At 38.0% G+C, this 23,042-nt stretch overlaps 1 protein-coding gene across 8 annotated transcripts in view; it reads right to left on the reverse strand.

Annotated features, from left to right (window-relative positions):
* The window catches only part of EPS15 (epidermal growth factor receptor pathway substrate 15), a 69,867-nt gene that overhangs the window by 9,921 nt on the left and 36,904 nt on the right, over positions 1-23,042 (reverse strand). For 7 of the 8 annotated variants that reach the window (XM_017805384.1, XM_017805388.1, XM_017805382.1 and 4 more), the window contains 11 exons: positions 21,473-21,618; positions 20,427-20,586; positions 16,877-16,962; positions 11,483-11,555; positions 6,832-6,993; positions 5,943-6,140; positions 3,786-3,983; positions 3,157-3,231; positions 2,733-2,823; positions 1,407-1,442; positions 375-511 (listed from right to left, as the gene is read on the reverse strand). In XM_017805384.1, coding sequence (XP_017660873.1) covers positions 375-511; positions 1,407-1,442; positions 2,733-2,823; positions 3,157-3,231; positions 3,786-3,983; positions 5,943-6,140; positions 6,832-6,993; positions 11,483-11,555; positions 16,877-16,962; positions 20,427-20,586; positions 21,473-21,618 — 1,362 coding nt within the window. Of the gene's footprint in view, positions 1-374; positions 512-1,406; positions 1,443-2,732; positions 2,824-3,152; positions 3,232-3,785; positions 3,984-5,942; positions 6,141-6,831; positions 6,994-11,482; positions 11,556-16,876; positions 16,963-20,426; positions 20,587-21,472; positions 21,619-23,042 lie in introns of those variants that run through there. The other variant, XR_001873214.1, reaches the window with a different exon arrangement.

Consider the following 23,042-nt stretch of genomic DNA (forward strand, 5'->3'; position numbering starts at 1 on the left):
AGGTATGGAGGCAAAAGTCAAGTCTCTCAACACGACGTGGTGAGGTTAATCTTGGGTTTCTTTCCAGGTTTATTAAGTTCCACCAACTACCAACTGAGCTTAATTCATTATTGTCAAATGGTCTTAGCTGTGGAGAAATGAAGCTCCACAATGAAACATTTTTAAAATGTTTTTATTTTTACTTCTATTTCATCTGTGACTATTTCTAGAAACTAGGACACAAAAAAGACAAGACAGAGTCAGGGGATCAGAGGTAACCTTTATCTGTATGACTGGTGAATATCAATTTTTTAAGGCATGTCTGAATGTACAAAATAGGTTATTTTGTCCAAATCACATATACAACAAAGTAAAAGGTATGATACCAAACTTACTGTGATATTATTACTGTTGTCTGCAGTGCTAAATGGATCAGTGCCAGCAGTCACAAAAGGGTCGGTGGAAGATTGTTTGAAAAAAGAGTCAGCTGCAAAAGGGTCTGAGCCTTTGAAGGGATCACCACCAAAGGGATCTAAAAAGTAAACATCTCCTTAACATTTCTGCTTGCTTTCCTTAGCTCGATATCCTAAAAACTAAACAATATACTGCTTTTTTCATACTGCCACAAAGTGACACGTTTAAGATCAAGGACCTTTGAAGTATGAAATTCATCTGTGAATAATTTGTATTCTGTGATTCAAAACATTAGACAAGCCAAAGTTTTCTGCACGTCATGAAAACAGTGGTTCAGTTCCTAAATCATCTCAGCATATGGGTTCATTACCAAATCTCCTAAAAATGAAGCATTTTTACAAAACCTAATGTTTATCAAAACTGTCCTGCCCTTCTCTCCTTTATTCCCCAGATGCAATTGATATTTCTTATCTGGTACTTGGTGCTCAGTGCTGTTTTGTTATTGCCTTCCCACTGGTTATTTTGCCTTTTTTTTGCCATAAATTCAGGTGGCAAAAAAGCTCCACTCAGGGTTGAGCAAATAATGCAATGACATTGCCTATAAAGTCAGTCTAAAGAGAGACTTCCCACCTTTTTGGTACTTAGTTCTAAAGCAAGTTGATAGGTTAAGAGCCTTTAAAAGAACACAGTCCTACTTTTTTGAATACAAAACAGGCAGCAAGAGTTTGGGGCCTTCTGTTTACCACCTTCACATACTTAAATCCCAGCTAGGGGTACTTTCAACAACAAGAGCAAAGTTCAGTGGCAATGGGCTTCTCTGAGAAGCTTTAACAAAGTGGCCAGCTGCTACTACCATATATCCTACAGTGGCTTTTTGTGGCATTTCCATCTTTTTTTCCCCTCTGAAAGTGGTGACACTTTTCCCCACATACTAGTAAGAACCATTTAGGTTTCATTCTAGTAGGAACCATTTAGAAAAAAACAAACACGTTAGAAGTTACAAAGTTATTTACCAATTTTTCCAAAAGGGTCATCTTTGAAGGGATCACCTGTTTAAAAAAAAAGGCAAATATTCATTAAGCAGCTTATTACAATCACGACACATACACAAAAGCAGCCATCCAAGCTGCATTTCTGTTGGCTGTTGCCCACAAACACCCACTTTAGGCAGTATTTACCACTGCAGTAATCCAGGCTAACTACTGGTACGAGTCCCAGTTTTGATTAATTCTCACAGGCCCTGTGGATTGTAGCTCCTAAGTGTTCCTTTCTGTACTGGATGCATGATTCCAATTACATCATTTCTACTTCCTCATCTATATCTGAGAGACATATATACTGCCTCTTAGCTGTAGATACCTATCCTGAACATTCTGAGCACACAAAGCCCAAAAAATTGGCTACTAAGACACAACGCTTTCTCCTTGAAAGAAAGGCCTTATCATATGCTGTAAGTAGGACCACTTCAACATAAACAAAGATCAAGCAATGTCTACACAGAAACATCCAAGCTGTTTTAAATTAGTTTAATTTACTCACTAAAAATATTAAATCTGCACTGACATTCTTTCAGAAGCCAAGTGATCTGAAACAAATTTAGCTTGTTTTCCCTTCGAAGCGACACAAGCTAAATTGATCAGACCATGTTGATTCTGAAAGCGTGTAAAATCATATTAATGTGGCTGAAAACATCTGCTTCAGCAGCTAATTCAAATTAACTCCTCTTCTCCAACTGGCTCCATATAGGCAGATCATGTCTTCCATAAAAAATAAAAGCAGAGCAACAGCATTCGTCAGTGGCAAGTTCTTAAAATAAAGCTGAGCACTTCCCCAAGACGAACAGATGGTGCAGTTCCACATTACCTCTTCCTGAGTGCCAAACTCACCATAAGTAGGCCATAGCCATTCATTCCCAACCACCCACACCCTCCCCACACCACAGCTCAGTGAACCCTCCACTGACCCGTTTGTGGATTTGTGCTGTAAATTAAATTAGTGCCACCACACGTAATCACACCAAGGCCCACACCTTTAAGGCCAAAAAGCCACCAGGGCAGGGGGAGGGAGGGGTTGGGGTAAGAGAAGCACTCAGGAAGAGCAGTGAGGGAAAGAAGCATTTTCACAGCTAATAAGAAAGCCCAAATGAAGGAAGGAGAAACACCCCAGAACACTCATTTCTATCATTTCTATTTTTGTAATGCTACTGACTCCACACTCCTGTCACTCACACATCTTCAGATTTGTTCTATAAAGAACAGTTTCAAGGTGAGGATGAGACTGATGTGTTCACAGAAGACCTGTTTCTGCAAGTCTGCACTTAGAGAGAAATATTTACTTACTGCCAACAAAAGGGTCAGACTGGAAGAACTCTAAGCTGGCTTCAGAAACTAGATCAGGCAAGGGATGAGATTCAGCATCAAATGGATCTTCCTGGGCAATGCAAAAGGAGAGAAAGGTATTAAATTTTTAAGACTTGCAGGGCAGAAACACTTATGTCATCTCCTGTTACCATTTAGTGGTTTCTTAAAGCTTAAAGCAAAGAGACAGCTGGAATTCAAAATTCATCAATGGAGAGAGCCAAAATATTTCTCAGCAACCTGCATGCTACAGGAGACAAAATGTTTTCATGACATCACACTCTAAAAGCAATAAGAAGTAACAATTTATTTATTTGTTTATCATGACCATGATCCAAGCCTGAAACAGTTAACCAGGACTTTTTTTAACTTACTTCTTCCTCCCCCAAAACCTGGACAAACTCACTTTTTTGGTAATAGTTGCAGTTGGGGTCTCTTTCTCTTCTACAACAGAGGCTGCTGTTTCAGGACTATTCCTTATCTGTACAAGGATAAAAGCAATACACCATAAATCAGGAAATACAAGACTGCACAAAAAAATTTTAAGTATTAAACAGAATCACAGAATATGCTAAAGCATACTTCAAGAGGTTCATAGTTATTACAGAACATACTGGAGTGTTCCACAAAACCTGTGAAATTTTTAAAAAAATAAATCAATCAAGAATCTACTGAGACATAAGGAGGAACATTTAAAGCAAGACAGTTTTAGATTTTTTGTACTATTCCTTATTTCATTCTTGTTTCACCAAATGGAGACAGCTGCTGTCCTTTAGCTATTCAATTTATGATATTTGCTTTGGAGATAAATACAGGAAAAAAAATTATTGTCGCTTTCCAGACAAGCTAAAATTGTCTCCTTTTCTGCTTATGAACTTTCAGATTGTGGAAACACAGTCCCTCAGAAAAATACCCTTCTGCAGAAATTTCACTTGTGCAAGTGTTTAAAAACATAATCAATCTTGATACACTCTTAACTTATTCCAACTTCCCAGCTGCATTGCATCATGAACAAGCAGGCAAAACACTACTCACTGGAGACACACTGTTTGTTTGTTCCTCTTCTGCTACACTTTCCCTTTCAGCATTCTCGTTAAGGTTTGCAGTTTCACTGCTGCTGTTGCTAAGACTGGAATGATCCACAGTCCCATTAACAAGTGTACTATGTTGCTGGGAGTGCCAACTAAATTGGTTGTTTTCCAGTTCTTTCAGCTCAAGAAGTTTTGTCTGCACCTGTAAGCAGAAATAAATGTATATGCATCAGTATGGCATCAGTATGGGAACACATGGAAGCCAGTTTGTGACCATCCCCTCTTAAATATAACATTAATGATACGTCTGAAATTCTTATTTTCAAAAGCAAATATAATACCCCCCCCGTTCTTTGCATCAGAACGTGAAGTGTGAGGGATAAGCAGAAACTGGATTTAGCAGAGGTGTAATGTGGTTGAAGGACACATCTGAGAACCCTTTGTCAAGAAGCAGACTCCAGCACTGGCAACATCAAGATTAGTTGCTTTGTTTCTACTCAAACTCGTAAGAAAAGTTGAAAAGCTTTCAGGGGCTTTTTGTTTGTCTAGTGTTGCTGGAGGTTTTTGGTTGGGGTTTTGTTTGTTTTGTTTGGGGTTTTTTTTGGTGATTGGGTGTTTTTTTTTTTTTAGTTATGTATTTACAACTACCTTAAACTCTAAATTAAAAAGGTTGTTTTATTAGAACTCTCATCTTCCAAGAAGGAAAATTACATATTTGTCACCTTCTCCCACATGACTTTCCAAGTGTAAAAACTTCCTAAGCAGACACTTCCAATCACACATTATTATTTCAGTGATGTGCTTAATGCAGTGCCTCACAGCAAACATCTACAACCAACCTGCCAGTTAGGAAGGAATTACTGGACTTGGCGGATTATGCAGAAGAATGAACACAGTTCAGATATTTAGGTGCCTAAAGCCCACTGAATTCTGCAAGGTCAGACACCTAACAGAGTTTTCATGGCCTTGCATGTGTCACAAGTCAGGTGACAGCAAAGACAACACCAGGTGTCTTTCAAATACACTGACTCAGACCAACCATGAGATAATCTTGACTAAAGCACCAAGGCACCTATTGTTCCTTATTTATGAGCCAAGAGCAATAAAATTAGGAGCACTGATATAAAACCTACTAAAAAAAGATCTGTATTACAGTTAAGCATAACACATCAGTCTCAAATCTGTTCATTGCAAACACCTCTTACCAGTATATAAACATTGAAATAGTACAACCTTCCCTCTACCTGTGATGAAACAATGGAAAAACCCATTTGTTTACTTCTCAGTTTCTAAAACTAGAAGCCAAATTTAAAAATGATGAATGTTACACAACTCTTCAGCAGAAGAAAGTGGTCTTGCATGAACTCTAGCAGTAGAAGTTTTTTTAAAAAATAAACTAGAAAGTTACAGATGTGAGTTGTGTGAAAAGTCAGGCATTTCTAGGGTTCAAAGCTCACAGGTAGGCTTTGCCTTTTGTTTTTAACTTGATAACAATGAGAGTGGCTAATACATTAGACAGGTGGCAACACAGAGGAGAACAATGAGGAAAGGGTGTGCAAGCTAATGCTCCACTGAAGTAATAACAAATCACTGATTATAGACAGAAACTGAAAGTCTTCCACACAACAGCAGACACTTCAAAGCACAGGGCTTAAAACCAGGGCAGCCAAATCTCTGCTTCTCAGTATCTAATCTCAATCCAATTTATTTTTACATTCACTTTACTTTCCCCCCTTCAACAGTGCACTAAGTAAATGTTATCAGCAATTTTATACTGACTTCACATCAATTAAAGCATAGTGAGAATGTGCCCCAGGCCATGGCTGAGCATGAAAACTTAAATAACCAGTGGACACAGAGAATTTAAGTCTTCGTTATCCATTTTTCACCCATTACATTAAGACAAATTATTTACTAAGTATAATAAATTAATCCCTTTTATTAACAGAATTTGGAGAAAAATCATGCAGTATCTTGAGTGACTTAAATCAGCCTCTAAGAATCCTAACAGCTACTACCACAGAACACATGTGTAAGTAACTGAAGACATGAGCAAACAGTGAAGAAAAAAGAAAGCTACGCCTTCCCCTGAAGACAAACCACACTAAAGGTTGGCAGCTCAAACTATTTTTTGGGGGGTGGGTCTTTCACACTGCCTTACTGAATTAATTTCCTGTTGTGAATCCTGCAGATGTTGCTGAAGAGGTCCCAGCTGTGCTTTCCCAGACTCTATGCAATGCTCAAGCTCTGCAGTTTCTTGCTGCAGGCGACTCAGCTCCTCTTGGGCTTTGGTCAGTTCATCTTCATACGCTGAAATCTTTGATTCCTGGCTTGTTATTTCGGCCTTCAGCATGGCAATCTAAAGCATGAACAGTACTTCAAGTGAAAAAAAAAAACAAAACAAAACATCCTACACCCAAAAATCCAATCAACACTTCCAAACACATCTAATACTATTATTTATGACCAGAAAAAGTAAAAATCTCATAGCTGTTGCAGAGATTATAGACCATACCTGAATGAATTATCACACCTGATAATACCTGATGTAGATCTGATATAGATTATACCTGAAGGGACAGTTAATTCTCTGTTGGTCTCAATAGGAACAGTGTATTCTAACTGTTTTTCTGACCAACACAGACATTTTTAACACTGAAAAGATAATTTCAGACCTTAAAGAAATATAATACCTTTATGTTAGGAAAAAAAATTACGTAAGAGGTTATTTTTTAATCAGTAAGAAATCAGTTCCAGTAATTAGTGGTTCTAATTACACTTGCATTATACTTTTGAATTGTTTGCTTGCTCTTAACTTTATTTGTGTGCAAGTATATCTCAATATGTTTGTTGACACACTGATAATAAATTAGGAGGCCACTGAAGTGAGTGATGTATTTGCTATGCTCTGTTGCTCACAAAACCTTGACACTCAGGCTATTTATTTGTTAAAAGCTTTTTCTCCTGCCCCAACAACCGTAACTCTGAAAGGCTGAGCTGTTCAAAACAAGGCATTTACTCTTCCAAGGGCCTTGCCCACCAGACCTTACCAAGTGGGCCTCCTCTGCACACTTCTGCCTGATGTCATTAAGTTGCTCTTCCAACTTGGCCTTCTGCTCATCAAGATCATTAAGGGTTTCCTGGGCTTCCTGTTTCTGAGCTTGCAGCTTTTGCAGATTACTGCTCTCCCGCTTTACTTCATCTTGTAGGTCCTGTAATAAAACAGATCAGCTTTACATTTGTTCCCTCTCTACTAACCACTAAATTCTGCAGCATACACTGCAGTACTAACTTAGATTTCAAAGTACCAACATATTATCTTTCAGAAGCCAGCACTGACAGCATGTCTGACAAGCAAGTATTCTCCAATTCTAATTCTACGACATAAAAATAATCAGGTTATTTGTGTTTTCTCACTGAAGTACTGAAGATCGTGCATCAAGACAGATTAACAGGGATTCATTTTGAATTTAGAAGTAGTCTTTATTCAGACTGCTACATTGTCTCTGTCCCATGTTTCAGCAATATGTTGTACTGAGTTCCTTATTATGGACATGGACCTGTTGGAGCGAGTCTGGAGGAGGCCATGAAGGTGCTCTGAGGGCTGGAGCACCTCTCCTATGAAGACAGGCTGAAACAGCTGAGGTTGTTCACCCTGGAGAAGCGAAGGCTCCAAGGAGACTTTAGAGCCCATTCCAGGACTTATAAGAAAATTGGAAAGGGACTTTTTATCAGGGCATGGAGTTATAGGACAAGGGGGAACGGCTTCACACTGCCAGAGGGCAGGATTAGATGGGGTATTAGGAATAAATCCTTCCCTGGAAGGGTGATGAGGCCCTGGCACAGGTTGCCCAGAGAAGCTGTGGATGCCCCCTCCCTGGAAGCGTTCCATGCCAGGCTGGATGGGGCCTTGAGCAACCAGGGTGGAACAAGATGGTCTTTGAGGTCCCTTCCAACCCAAGCCACTCTGTGATTCTATGAGAATAGAAATTCTTTATTCTGCTCCTTCCCCCTTCAAAAACACATAGCCAAAACCAGGAATTGGTTTTAGGGACACGGTGAAAGACCAAAGCTGTGCATTATTAACCCAAATGCCCTGCCTCCTAGGGCATTCCTGCCTCTAATTTAAAAAAAAATCAGCCAAAAACTTATTTTCCATGTAACAGTACTGGTAAGGAATTCACATTTCATACCACACAATATGGCATCTTTTGATTAACGAAACAGCAGCAAGTATGTGTCTTGTGTTCTAAGTACTTAAGTAGCATCATGTGGTAATTAGTTCATTTCTGAGCAACAAGAATGGTTATACTTCAAGAAGCTGCAGAGATAACACTGAAAAACATGTCAAGGAAAGAAATTAGGATGAAGAAAGAATCATCAAAGTCAAGAGGAAGAGATAATACAGGGAGATCAAAAAGCATTAATACAAAAGGAAAAGTATTAGATGAAAAGAGAATAGTGCAGCCTTTCTGAGAAAATATGGTAACTGAAGGAAGAATCATCAACAACAGTAAAAAATGAATAGAGATAAATAAAATTAAGGAGGATAGGAAAACAAGAGACATGAAATTCTGATTAGATCATACATTTGTTTGCTGCTCTAAGCTACGATCCTGCTGTCCTTTTTTAGTGGTGTTTTGTTTGGGTTCTTTTTTGTGAGGGGGTAGTTCATCCATGTGTGCTAACACCTCCCATAATGAGGACAAAAAAGCCAGACAGAAATAGAAAGGCATATGGTGCAAGCAGTCAGATGCTAGGGAATTAGGTAACCTCAAGACAACTGGAAGACACATCATAAATGCTTTTATGTAAAAAACCAAAGCCAAAACCATGCAAAAAAACCCCCAAACCAAAACACAGAACACCAAAAGCCCCCCACGAAACCCCCCCAAATCAAATTTGAAGTTCAGTAAAGGGTATGTGACTGGTGTACAGCAGCCAGCCTTGGTGAATTACTGGTTATTTCTAATCCCTGAAAGACAAAGCAGCACACAAACAAAAAGCTCTTACAGCAGCTACTGACTTGGATAATTGGGACATTCTTGATCCATTCATTTTTTACACTGCTTTGAAAAGCAAGTATCAGCTGACACTTAACGCAAGCAGTGGGGGAAAAAGTAACAGCTTAAAGAGATTTCAGCTGCTTTTTTGTGAAAGGAAGCAAGAATTCACATACATATAAGCTAAATATAGGTCATCTCCACTCTTGTCTGTCCTAGGCACAGCAGTAGAGAAGCACTGAAGAGACCTGACTAAGCCTGATGGCTCCCAAAAGAGAAAAGAAGGAAAAAACCACAGCCAAACCCCAAACCCACAGTGGTTTTTTGTTCACATATGTTCAAATTAAAAGTTGGAGTATACACAGAATGGGTACAATATTCTAAGATACCTCTTCATGAAGCAAACCAGGCTCCAATTAAGCTTTGATTTCAAGGAACACCCTCAGCATAGAAGCAGCAATTAATGTTCAAGCACTGAACGAGATTTCATGGAAAAACCATGAACATATTTGAGGTGGTACAAACTGGCATTCTGATGGTAACAGTAATCCTTGTATTAGATTTATGATCATTATAACTCTTCGTGCTAAAGCAGTGTAGGATAAGGGAAGTTTAAGGATCTGTATTTTCGCAAACAAGACAATGGATTTAATAGCTTGTCAGTCTGTACTTCTCCAAATAATTCATGTGCTAAGAACTGTTAAGTCTCAAAGAGGACAGAAAAGTTAAACTTCACTGACTTTCCCATAGCATTGGTGCACTGCAACAAAGAATAGAGAAATTCCAATGCTGAGAGGGGTATTTGGAGCATGTAACTTTAAGAAAACACCACCCCTCAGTCTTTGCTACTAAGGCACTGGTATTTTAATAAGCACATTGAAACACATCAGCATGCTATGTTTTCCTGAAAACTTTCTCTGTCTTTGCTTTTTTGTAGCTATTTACATAGTATATAAATTATTTTATAGAAGAAAAAATATAGAAGAAAAGAGCTGTCATTCTTTCTCTCCTTCTATACAAATCAGTTTGATTCATCACTGACCATAGCTATATTTGACATTATAATTTGTGTCCATGGAAGGAATTCTGGTATCAGAAATTCAGGAGTGCGATGCCACAAAACTAGCTTGAACCAAGGTGGAAGGTTAGAGAGCACTGTTTTTGTACACCATCTTTGAAATGTCACCATTAGAATAAAATCAAAAATAAAAAAGCATGAGGTAAAGATATCCTTAGTCTGCCACATTATTCTCTGAAGTCCCAGAAAGTTTGTTGAAACATGCAGGTCCTCCAACATTCAGGAGCAAGTCTGAAGACTTCAGGACCAGAGGTGAAGGACCATCAGCTTAAATAAATGCTGCAGCCATTTCCTGTTTGATCCTGAACAGCTTGTGTGATTGCTAAGAGGTTAAAGACCTGAGACAGCTGCTTCCAAAATTACTGTTCAGGATACAAAGGCTTAACTCGATGCAACAAACTGATTCTGTGATGCTGCTGACTATCAAACACTGAACACATGCAATGACACTGTAACATTCAAGGTAAGGTTTTTATCTACCTTTAGAGCAAAGACACCAGAGAACTCAACATGAACACACACTGATTCCAGCACACACTAACAAAATCATCTTGTGTGCAAAACCAGGAATACCCATGGGGATTTTTAAGTGTAAAAGGCAATCTGCAGGGTGGGGAGGGGAATGACCATGGCACACAGGGACAGAATCACAGGCATGGGCAACTTCTGCACGAATTCCTGCAGCTGCTGAAGCTGCCTTCCAGCATGACCAACAGGCCAGCACCTGACTATCTCCAGAGAGGTCAGACTATTAATTATCATCCAGGCTTTAAGGATATTAAATAGCCAAACACCAAATTCTCAACTGTTTTAACACGTTAGCTCCTTTTCAGCCTAACCAAAATTAAAATGCAGAGATCACTTGCACTATTTCTTCTTAACCAAATAAAGATTATTTTAAATAGTAGATTCCTAAAAGAAATTTAGAAATAAATATAAGTGGTCAGATATCACACTGAAGATTTTTTTTTTTAAATAGCAATTTAAAATTTAATTGAAATATTGCTTTGCAGTACTTAATTTAGAGCTTGGCTAGACAGTCAGCACCCTAAACACTGATGCTGACTGTATAATTTCTAATGCCTGTAAAACACTTGTAAATTTAAATTTTACAATGTCATCCTTTTACATAAAAATCAACAGATTCTTTTTAAAATTCACTTATATTAGGCAAAATTAACTTGAGGCAACATTCCTCCCAAGCTGGTAATTACTGAGACTCATAAGAAGCAGCCCAATACACAAGCCCTTTTAATTGAGCCACTTAAGTTTATTAATTAATTTACAGTGCTACAATGTCCTCTTTAATTATACAGTAGATAGTCTTTTAAAAGAAAAAAGGGAAAGAAAGAAAAAAAAAGCTTTTCTTTTGTAATCTTTTTCATTTAAAACTCCATGCAGGCTATAGAAGCTCACACATTAATATAAATATACAAACCTACACCAACCCACAGTCATGTAGAAAATACACTTCAAAATACATTCTTTTTCTTAGCCCCAATTTTTTTTTCTTTTTACTGGATAAGTGACATGATCGAAAGACTCAGTAATCCCACTGTCACTAAAGCAGCACATGGTGCAATATCAGGTGTCTGAACAATAATTCAGTGTTTTATTTACCTGGACCTCACTTGTCCTCTGCTTGATGGCATCTTCTTTCTCCTTCAGGTCTTGCTCTACATTATTCTTTTCCCTAGAAGACCAGCAAACAATGCAAGAATACTTAAGAACATCAGCTACAGCAGGTACAGTTATCCAGCCCCCTAAGCCTGTATCTCTCTTTAAATACATAGTGAAACATTAAACACAAAAGATGTAAGGGATTTCTGCTTTCCAAATTATTTACAAGACAGAAGCCCACATAAGGGCTCTGCATAAACCCCCCTGTCTTTCCACCAACTGCACTCCAGTGATAAGAATGGCTCAAAAATGGAAGGGGGCGGGAGGGAGAAATCAATGAAATACTGTCTCCAGTGATCTCACTGTTGCTATGGAGCACTTGTCTAATGAAAACTGCTAGGAAAAGTGGGAGGGATTGCATCAGATTCCATCTATTAACCCCTGCAAACACAGCAATGCCTATGCTCACAGCAGCTAGGAAACATTTCCAGCAGGCCAATCGAGCTGATTGATGCCCTTTGCCTGTCAGATTTTAGACCCTTCCCTCGGGAAGCTCAGGGAGAAGCAGGAAGGCTGGCTTGGCTTGCTGGAATCACGACCTGCTCAGAGACTCCACACGTAGTGATTTGCTGTGTCATATCAAGCCTGTCTCTACAGGCATTTATTCAAGTTTAAAAGTGACTACTGATGACAGGGGAATAATCATCAATAAATTCTTGGTAGTCAGACATAACAATAAGAAAGGGAAAAAACCAACATACTCCTCACAAGTGTTACTATTATTAAAAAAATCAAGAGTATCTCTCTCTGGACAGCATATGGAATCTTTTCTCCTTTCACAGATGCAGAAAAACAGTAAGCTCTACAGTTTTAACATTATCTTCTGTACACAGATATTTACTTTCATAAAGATTTTGTTAATAAATTAGCACACACATGAAAAGTTACAATTCGAACAATAAACTTAGCATTTCTAAATCTATCAAATTACATTACTGGTACATATTAAAATTAAGTAAATTCATATTTTAACAGCAGCAGATTGTTAATCTAAAACTATTTATTTTATTGTTTACTCCTGTTTATACAGAAGAAAATATTTCTGTTTCTGAAGTAAAGCAAGTCTACCCTAACTTCTCTCTACATAGGTTGAGGAATTTTTGTTTACTGCTAAGCCATGTACAATGGAAATTAAAAACAATCCAGATGTCAGATCTCAAACGAACATTTGCTCTGACAAATAATTACTGTTGATTATGTTCTGCTATTACTTATCTCACTATCTGATTAAAGAGCAACTTCCTGATTATGCCCAAAGGGAAGGTTTAAATGGAAGAAAAAGGAAAGATGTGGAAAAAGGAACTTTGAAGAACAAGGGTAGTTATTTTTTTGAGTGTGATCCTTCAAGTTTCGTAAAATTCCTCACTCTCCATTCCTCAGAACACGGAAATTCTAAACAAATCTTCACCTTCTCGATCACAGCTATAGCACACCCCTCTAGCTCAACAAACTAGTATCTGTAGTATAGTTGTACTTAGATATTTAAAGCACTGCAACACAGGGTTGAAACAAGCTCTGTTGCTTTTGCTTCCATAACCTTCCATGAACAAAGGGTCTCAGTAAAGCACTTCCACAGATCTACATACAAGTCAGGCTGAAAAACACCTTTAAGCTCTCAACACCCATTAAGCACAGCAGACACACAGACATATTCGTCCTGATTGAAGATAAAAGAGAATAATCGACTAGGAAAATAAATACTTGTTATTTTTCCTGCTTGGGTGTGAAAACTGAGCAAGAAATAGAACTGCAAGCAGGTACGTATGCTTATTATACAGCCTTTCCACATTACTGTCACTGATGTGCCTAAGAGACTGTCAGAGATGCAGATAACTTTCCTTTTTTTTCAACAGAAGCCAGGTACCTAAACCCCTGAAATCTGGACTAAGCAACAGGATACAACACCCACCCACCGGCAGCTTACATGAACCAAATCAAAGCACAAACAATGAATTGGAAAGAATCAAGTGAAAGAAGTATTGTCAGGCAGAAAAAGAAAAGCTTAGGCAGCAGTCTCAGGCGAAGCAAAACAAGCTGAGTGTATATAGTCTACACATAACACATCCCCTCCTCCCCCCAGTAATGCCTCTTTGTTTCAAAGAAAAGACAACACAGACCTACTTAATTCACTAATTCTTCTGAATGCCTCCATTTCTTTTACAAACTATCTGGTATGCCCCTGTAGGAATGCTCAGCAACTGAAAGAACCAAAAACAAGTCACAAAATTGATTTACTGGATACGACAGATTTCCTGGATCATAAAATCCCTTAACACATCAGCACTTGAAAATAAGCAAAACCAAAAACCAACCCAAAAAGAATAAATATATCTTCACCATATCTTCAACAATCTAATGTCACTCTAATGTGGTCTTGCCAATAAAGGACACTTGTAACCAATTCAAGTCAATTATTGAAAGCAATACAATTTCCCTGTGGATTTTAATAGTAGTCAGGCCAGAAGAACCTTGTATCAAACACACTAAAAGCAATGACTAATTTATGGTTTCTCCCATGCAGATGCTTCATGATTTACAATCAAATAATCTTAGTAAATCCCTAAGTTTAATACTAATTTGTGAATGGAATAATTTATAAATGGGAGCCAGCACATTACAAATATTTGTCGTAGCTGAGAACTGCAGTCCCCCTGTGACAGCCACTCAACCCCGGCCAGGCTGAATGACAGCCAACACTTAAAATCACCTTAGTTACAAAAGCAAAAAAAAGGTATTTTCCATAATAAGAGACAGATGACTACTCTCAGAGCTGGTAGAGTTATCTATTCTCACAGCTGCCCAATATTTCTTATTTTCACATAAATTTGTACCTTTGGGAATCCCTAATGTAGCAGTACTTCAGTTTGGCAATGCCAGAAAAAATGCCAAGGGTTTGCCTTGTTTCTTCCACTCTTTGTTCCCTCAAACTTCACAGCTGCAACAGCTCAGTTACTTCCAAACCAGAGGTTAGAAGAAATGAGTGATCCTACATTAAAATTCTTTCATTGCTTGGCTAAGATGTAGATCAGCTTCATGGCCCTTCTGACCTGGTTTAAATTCAGGACAATATGAGTGTTGCTATCCAGCACATGTGAAGGATGGCACCTCTGGTGAGATATCCCAAGTTAAGCTCAACTACTTCACATGCTTAGTGGGCAATGTGGTACTGGTAAAGCTTGAAGAAACCCCACCAATCTGTGGGCAGTAGATAGTTTTGAATGCATGACTGCAAAGCAGAATTTGCTGGGGAAGAAAAAGGTTTTATAGCTTTAAAAAGAATATTAAGAACATCTGGTCTAGCCTCCCACAATGCTGATCAAAAAAAGCTTCAAATACCTTTCTAAAAATACAGTGCAACTGAAACAGAATTTAGAAACAGCAGTGCTAACAGGTTCAAAATGATGCGGATCCCACAAGGTCCCTAGGCAAATCATTCCCCCCATCAGAGGGGAATTATCCTCACTAGGAAGTGTTCTGCATTTTATTCTTCATCTGGTTCTCAACCTACACTTCCTGACATTGTACTTATAAAATTAGATTACAAAGCTATTGGCTACCAGAAATCTTGCCCACACAAACTGCCAAGCCACAAAGACATCACCTCTGTATTCTTTGCTCAGTCTCTCCCAAAGCTGTTTTCCACCCATTGTCATTCTTTTGGCCATTTCCTCTCCTGCCTTTTTTTTTTTTTCTGAAGTGCACTTCAAAAATAGATTAAATTTCTGTTACTGGGTCTCAGAAACAGAGCTCTCTCGGATACTTCTCAATGGAATCACAGACTAGAATTCTTATGCGTTAAGTCCAACAGCTGAACAATGTATCTTGTTTAATAATGAACAAAAATAACTTCAGTTTAAATTACATTTTTATAGGACAACTATCAATTCTGAGAGTGTACTTCACCACTTATAACAGAAATGTGGATTACACCAAAGATGAAAAGTCTCCTACATTTACCACACTGTTAATCCTGTTCTGTTCTGAACCTCTAAATCACATAAAAGTAAATTTCCCCTCTCTAAAAATAAATACATATTTATAGTTGCCCCAGCATATCTTCAACAATCTAATGTCACTCCAATGTGCCAAATGTTGTCAACATATATTTGCCACTGGAGAAATGAAAGCAATGACTTTTCAAAGGCCATGGTTCCTTCACATCTCACAGCAAGAAAAGAAAAGAAAACAAGTCTGAAACAGCCTGGGTTGCATGTCAGGCTGCAAGCCCACCTACTGAAAACCAACCTCATCTAAAAATTCATGCTAGCCAACAATTTATTTCCCTCTAAGATAGCAACAGCAAATATACACTGTTGTAAATCATATTTCAGGTTAATAAATGTACGTGTTCAAAATTGGAATTAATATAACCTGAAGAACGAAGGAAGGCAGAGCAGGGAGAAGCGAGGAAGCAGTGGGAGTAATAAGACAGAGAATAAGCAGCTGAAGTGAAAAACATTTATGCATTTAGGAAACAGACTGTGCTTTGACACATTGCCAAATTAAATCATTCCTGCAAGTGACATGAATTAGAGAGGCAGATTTCATCATGACAAAGCACCCTCACTTAAAAAATAGGAGAGTTTACTGTTCTTAATAGAATTTCAGTAGATTTACGATAGTAACAAAAAAAACGCTGAAGAAAAATACCTGCTATGTCTGAAGAGTATGACGAATACTACAGAAAATATATGGATTTGATTTTCTTAGTCACTTAGTCATCTTAATTACCTTAGAAATAATCAGTGGAACCCAAGGGTCTGAAGACATCAAAACAATTTTTCTCAGTGCTACAGTTTATTTTACTAAACAGCAGACAAACACCTCCATCTTTACCACCATCAAGACCTTAGCAGAGGTCCATACACAAAGTCATCTTCCCAATTCCCACCCTGCGTACTTCATTTTTTCCATCTCATTTCCTTACAGTCACTAGAAAAAAAGTCCTTAGAATCCCTTCTACAAATCAAAGACAACTAATACCAACTTATATCACGGTTCCAGCATCCTAAAGATCTGCTCCATTCACATCTGCCAGTTAAGAGGAACAACAGAGAATATTTCCACCTCAGGATGCTGAGATAGGCAGCTCTCTGAAACACGCCCTGAGGGCATGAGGGACAGACCCTTCACAGTCTTGCTGTCACTAAGTGCACTTATGTGAGTGAACAAAGAGCAGAAGTGTTAAACAGTACTACAGACATGCTAACCATTTATTTCAGCAAAGCAGACTATTACCACCTGCTTTTCTCTCATGCATTGAATTGGTTTTTGAAAAACAGTAAATAGCACAACTGAATCTACGGCAGCTATGACTATTCCTCCTCTACATACCTCTGCAGGTCCACAATTTCATTGTTCAATGTATCAAGTTCTTTAATTGCAGAAAAATCTGCTACAGAATTCGGTCCTTGAGTATTCTGAAAGATAAAAAATAAATACTGTAAGTCTATAGCTTATGCTGTCCAACAACTATATTCACTTTACTTTTACGGCAACACGAGCTATCCTCTTGTAACAACTGCTGGTAGTGTTGTATTTCAAACACTCAGTCTCAGAACACCCCAAACAGTACAGATGCTACATTAACAGAACACAACACACAGCCAAAGCACACAGAGATTTCAATGAGTTTGTCTCCTGCAAACCCTTGAAGACAACTCGCACAAAAGCACAGGACGACTTGGTCATACAAAAAACCCATACAATCTAGTTCGAAAACGAGCTTTATCTTACAGTTGATGTTTAGCTGGCTTCCTAGCATTCATTTCAGAGAGGTTTATTTACTACTTTTATATTTCTATTTCTTCATCTCAGTGACCCTCATGCTGCAGAGTACAGCATGAACCTCCAAAGTACTGAATGAAACTTCGACAATACAAAGTCATAGATAAGTTACATCCATGAGTTTCCATTTACTTAATGTCTTTAACACAATGACTGTAATACAAATTATGTTTCAAAAAAGTACACGTAAATGGCTAGAGAACAAAAGCTGAAGACACAAATTAGCAAATGCTGAAATTGTTCTACTGTGCCTTATCACAACATGAACATGTTTAGAAAGCCAGTCACTGTAACTACCTTCTATAAATACATTAGTTCCTTCAAGTCCTGAATAAAGTCTTCCAAGTCAAACACAAAAATCAGAGGAAAAATATACACATATAATTAAAAAAGGCAAGCGATACTCTCAAAATAACACAAAAGTTTTTAAATGCTGAAGTTCCTCTGCATTAACTATGTGTTTATTCAAGCTTATACTCTGGGGAAAAAATAAAATAACAAGAGCCAAGAAAAGACCTAAACAGTAAATCTGAGCACACAGTGGCTAATAATATTATTCAGCAAAACTATAGATTATTCATGCATATTTTACCAGAACAAATGGTATGAACTGTGAATAAAATCATAAAAACTTCCAAACATACAGCTACTCTTAAAACTGGTTAGTGTACAGCTTCTCAGATGGGCAAACTAGCTATGAGGAGATCCTGTTCTAAAAGAATTACACCAGAGTTTTGCAGCGTTGCTCATGGCATTCCAATGAAAGTTTTTACTTCTAGGACAGGGGCAAAAGGAAGACACGGAACTATTAGCTACAAGTACAGTTTTCTTCCATGCCTCCTTCTCTCACCAGTCAAAATAAATCCTGCACAACGACACCAGCATCAAAATTTGAACAAAACGTAGTTCAACCTTATTTTCAATCATTCAGGAGAACAGGTGTAGAGGAGAACATAAAAGCCAGCATTTTAGCTTCAATATAGAAGTTAACAAAGACAGAAGTTAGAACTATATGCTACTATTTACTACACTGCAAACATGCATGCAACAACACTTTGAGTTTTTAACTCAAAATGGTAATAATAGTAAGTTCTTGACAAAATTCTTTGAGAGGACCTTGCTTAAATTTTGTGGCTTGTAATGCAAGTGATGATTACAAACAGTTCTAGGTAAAGAAACACAGGAACAAGTGTTAAACTGCTGCTGTATCCCATCCATGGGATCTGCATTCAGGCCTCAAAACGGAAATAAAAGTTACACTACTGTAGTAATAAAATTCTGTAAGGGAATCAAACATTAGGTAACAGCAGCATGCATATATATGCAATTTAAACACCTATCAAGGATCACAAGTTAACTTTCCCTACTTCAAAACCACAATGGAATACATTTTACATACTGATATTTCTGCTACCACCTTTATATTGGTCAATTCAGAAGACAAAGCCTAAATTGTTTTTTTGGGGTTTTTTTACAATGTCAGCCACACCACGTCAAGAAAACCAGCACAATGCCTATCTCTGCCTACTGCTCTTGTAATCTGAGTTCAAATCTTGAGCAATAATCTTGGGCAAAAAAGTTCTTTCATATCAACAAGACAGCACCTCTTTTGAAAAAGCTCAAGACGAGCTGAAGGTTCAGCTCAATTTAGTAAAAGAAATTCTTGTTGAGGCTTTACAAAGCTAACTTGAAGCTAACTTACCTTCTTTCACAACAGTCTTATTTATGTTAGTAATGAAAAGAAAAATCACATTGACATCTTTGAGTGTGTTATAAAATCAGTTTCCATAGAATAGCAGTAAGCAACACTGATCTCATCTAATGTGTTCTAATCACTAAATTTTCTGCAATATCACCAGTAAAACCACAGTTATTAGTCCTACTGGTAACTGCCAGGGGGCTACTGCTCTGTCACCACCTCCCCAGCAATTTCACGGGTGTAAGACACAGCATTTTCTCCTTCCAGCTTAAGCAGCACATGCTGCCAACAGGAACAGCCACAGAGGTCTGGGTTCAAGGAAGAACCTCAGGGTTTTTCCAGATGAACAACACTGGAAATCACCAATAACTTGAGATTGGAACACACTGTGACACTTCAGAGAAGTGTTGTGATATTTCAATGACTATGAAGAGTCTTAGAAGGATGTTCATTATTCAATCAACAGACAGTAAATATTAGAAAAGCAAAGATTCTCTAACCTTGAGAAAGCAGAGTTAACAAACTGACAGAATAATAAGGATGAAAAGCAGAGTGGTGCAGAATGGAAAAAACAGTCCAAACTAGAAAAGAGACATAGAAAGGAAAGCAAACATACAAAAAAGATTAGTAGAGTTGCAAATAAAGCAAATTACTTTTTAAAAACAGAATGTAAAAACAAATTAGATACCAGTTACAGAAACTCAAAAGTAGCGCCAAATTTTGAGTTTCGTTTTTTCAGGTGTGAATTTTTCATTCTGTTTAAGAAAGTTGTAGAATTGGGTCAATGTTTTGCACAACCAAGAAAAGGTAACTCATATCAGACTTCATGATGTGTAAGTCACATCAGAATTTGTGATGACCACTACTAGTCCAATAACTACAACTTGAACTGCTGAGGTACAGTCTACTGCTGGATAGATGGCAACTTATGACTATGAAGGCACCTAAACCACCTGTGAAGTATAAAGTGGAGGAGCATTTACTTCTAAAACTTTAAATACGTAATTCTAAACTTTTAGTTCACATTGTTTCCAAAGGTATTAAAAAAGATCAACGTAAAAAAGGTAACATTAGGAGAAAAACACTGAACTTGTGCATGTCAGATGCAAACTGAAATTTCTTTAAATAGGCAGCAGCAGGATTACTCTTTCAAAAGAGAAAATAATGCTTTCTCAACATAAGATCTCTCCGCTTGGTTGGCAGGCATAATAAATGACAGCTTCGTTTTGAAACATGGATGGAAGTTTTCTGTCAATTCTTTGCACCTAAAACCTCTTTTCTTCTCCATATTATGATAAATTTAAATGTATGTCAGTACTTGAGGTGCTTCTTGTATAGCCTTTGAAATTAACATTATTTGTTTGAGATTTATACCAAAAATGCCAAACACATCCTTACCTTCTGTAAAATGATACCCCTGTCTGAAGGTGGAATCATCTCTGGAGTCAGAGCCTGAGGTGGATCAATGCCCTTTGTTAACTTCTGATTAATTAAATAGAAAGCCAAAGCAAACTGTTCCTTTGAAAGCTTTCCACAGTCCTTGGTGTCACAGAGAGCCCTGCACAGAGATGCACACAAAATAAATCAAATCCTCATTTCTGCAAGTATAGCCCTGTTTATTGTACTTGCTGTCATTTAAAAATGCGAAACTTGCTAGTCTACATCTCCTCTTCTAAAAGAAAACAATACAGATGTAAGGCATGGTACCAAACAGGAAACATCACTCAAGCACACACAACCACCTTCTGTTTTCATGCTGAGGCCCACAGCTCTGGCCTGGTGAAAGGCAGAATCAGGGCTGTAGGTCACTAACAATACCTGAGTATTTAAGGTCCTCCTAAATTAAAGAACTTTCCACAGGCAACACAAGGTTATCTAAATTTTCCTACATTAGAGGATATGTTAGCCACACCATGGGGAAAAAACAAAGGTTGTTCCTATCAGAGTGACCTGCAATAGCTCGTAGCAGGGAAAGAATTAAAAAAGCAGTGAGTGTAATGAATGCATTGCTGTAATGAATGTAATGCTGTAATGAAGGTACAGCTGTAAGGAAAGACAAGTAAGTGGTAGAGTGAGATGAGACATAAATCTTGCATGCTACGAATTTTATACAGATGATTCCTTTTACCAGTATATGGGTAGTATCAGTGATTAGAGACACAGCACCACTTTGATTCTTAAATACATGGGGTAGCTGAAGTGCAAAAATCTGTTTGTAAAAATCTTGTGTTCAGGCACTTTACCTCCTCCCTTAAGATATGGTGCATAGCACAAATCTGTTTTCCTCCCATTTCTATCCAAAAGCAGAAGCAATAAGTTACCACTGATTATACAAAGGCCATGCTATTATATACAAAAAGTAACTTTCCCTTTCCAAAAAAGTCACCATAACAAGAAGAGAGAACCATGCCATGATCTAAACAGCTGTCATGGAAAAAACCTACCAGATATGTGCAAGGAGAGCAGAAGGCAGTCCTGTCTTCAAGAATAGTTCTCTGGCTTCTACACCTGACACAAATCCATCCATGTCCTTGTCAGTTTTCACAAAGATCTCATCGTACTTAATTTTGTCTGCAGGCGATACAACCCACTGAAGGGGGGTGAGGATGAAAGGGAAAAAAACCAAAACCACAATACTAAGATAGAGGCAGTTCTGTTTTCAGAGTTACATAATTCAAGAACTACAGAACAGATTTAAAAAGTGATATAGGTGCCTAGTTCATAATCAGTTTTATCCTCCAAAATAGAGACATGTAGAGATCCACAAGCACCTCCAGAAGCAAAGCGTTTACACCAGTGAAGCACCAAGGCTGGCTGGAACTGCTCTGCCTCCTTGCCTATGCAATAAAAGCATTCCCTGGAGCCCTGATCTCCTCCCAGCATGGGGCTGAGCCCTCATCACTGTGCTCAGTCACAGTCCTGCTGACTGCCTGGCTCTATCAATCTTGTCCCTTTACACAGCTGGAGAGCTTTAGCTGGAGGGACTGGAGAGCTGCTCAAGCCCAGACTGTTAATAGCTGGCACATTCTAATTGTAGAATTTACCTCTGAACAAGGTAAAGATGGGAATTAGAGCCATTTCTGTTACTTGAGCAATTTTTTCACAATACTCAGCTACTATAAAAATGTGTTTTTAGTGAAAATGGCTTCAAGTGCATGTATGAATGCTAATTAATTTCAGCACACATGGACACTTAGCAGATGACTCCCAAATGGAGCTGTGCACAAAACACACTGAAACTCCCCCAGAATGGCACTGCTTTGTAGTACATACAGCAAGATTTACCATCAGTCAAGTAGAATGCCAGATTAAAATCTTGGCATCTCTAGAATTAAGGTGCCAGTTTCCTATTGATTACTCAAATATGGGTACCCAAATGTTCATCAAGCAGCATCTGATGCATTAAATACTACAGCTCTTACCTTAGATCCCCTTACTACTTTTTTTCTTAGTTTGAATATAACAAGTTATAATCTTGTTGGACTGACAAAATTATAATCTTCTTGGAAAGTCATTTCCCAAATTCTGGAGTCTAAAATCACGAGGAGTAAATAAGATGCCTGGGGGGGCGGGAGGCATCAGGCTTCTTAATAATCACGTTCAGAACAAACATTAAATCTCCTGTGTATAGGTGGATATGCTGGACCTTTGGTTTATTTTTCCCATTGCTTGTGCTTATCTATTCTATTTTTATTCATGTCTTTTCCAAATTGCACACGTGCACACACACAACTGCACATACATGTCTGCCACAATTTGTTTTAAGAACTTGTCCATATTCAAATCAGTGTTCAGCCAGAAGACTTTTGCTCTGCAGATGTATACCTGGGCTACTATTTTTTTTGAGCCTGATGCCTTGAAATAATTTATTTTAAAATTACCTTCAAAATCTGTACTAAATAATATTCTTTTATCCAACCGTTTATATCTGAAGACGTCTAGGAAAAGCTGAACAAGATAAATCTCACACCTCGCCATCTGGTCTTCCCAACAGCCTCCTAAAATTCTTCAACC

This window comes from Lepidothrix coronata, unplaced genomic scaffold (genome assembly GCF_001604755.1).
Source record: "Lepidothrix coronata isolate B3197 unplaced genomic scaffold, Lepidothrix_coronata-1.0 Scaffold12, whole genome shotgun sequence".
NCBI classification, from domain to species: Eukaryota; Metazoa; Chordata; class Aves; order Passeriformes; family Pipridae; genus Lepidothrix; species Lepidothrix coronata.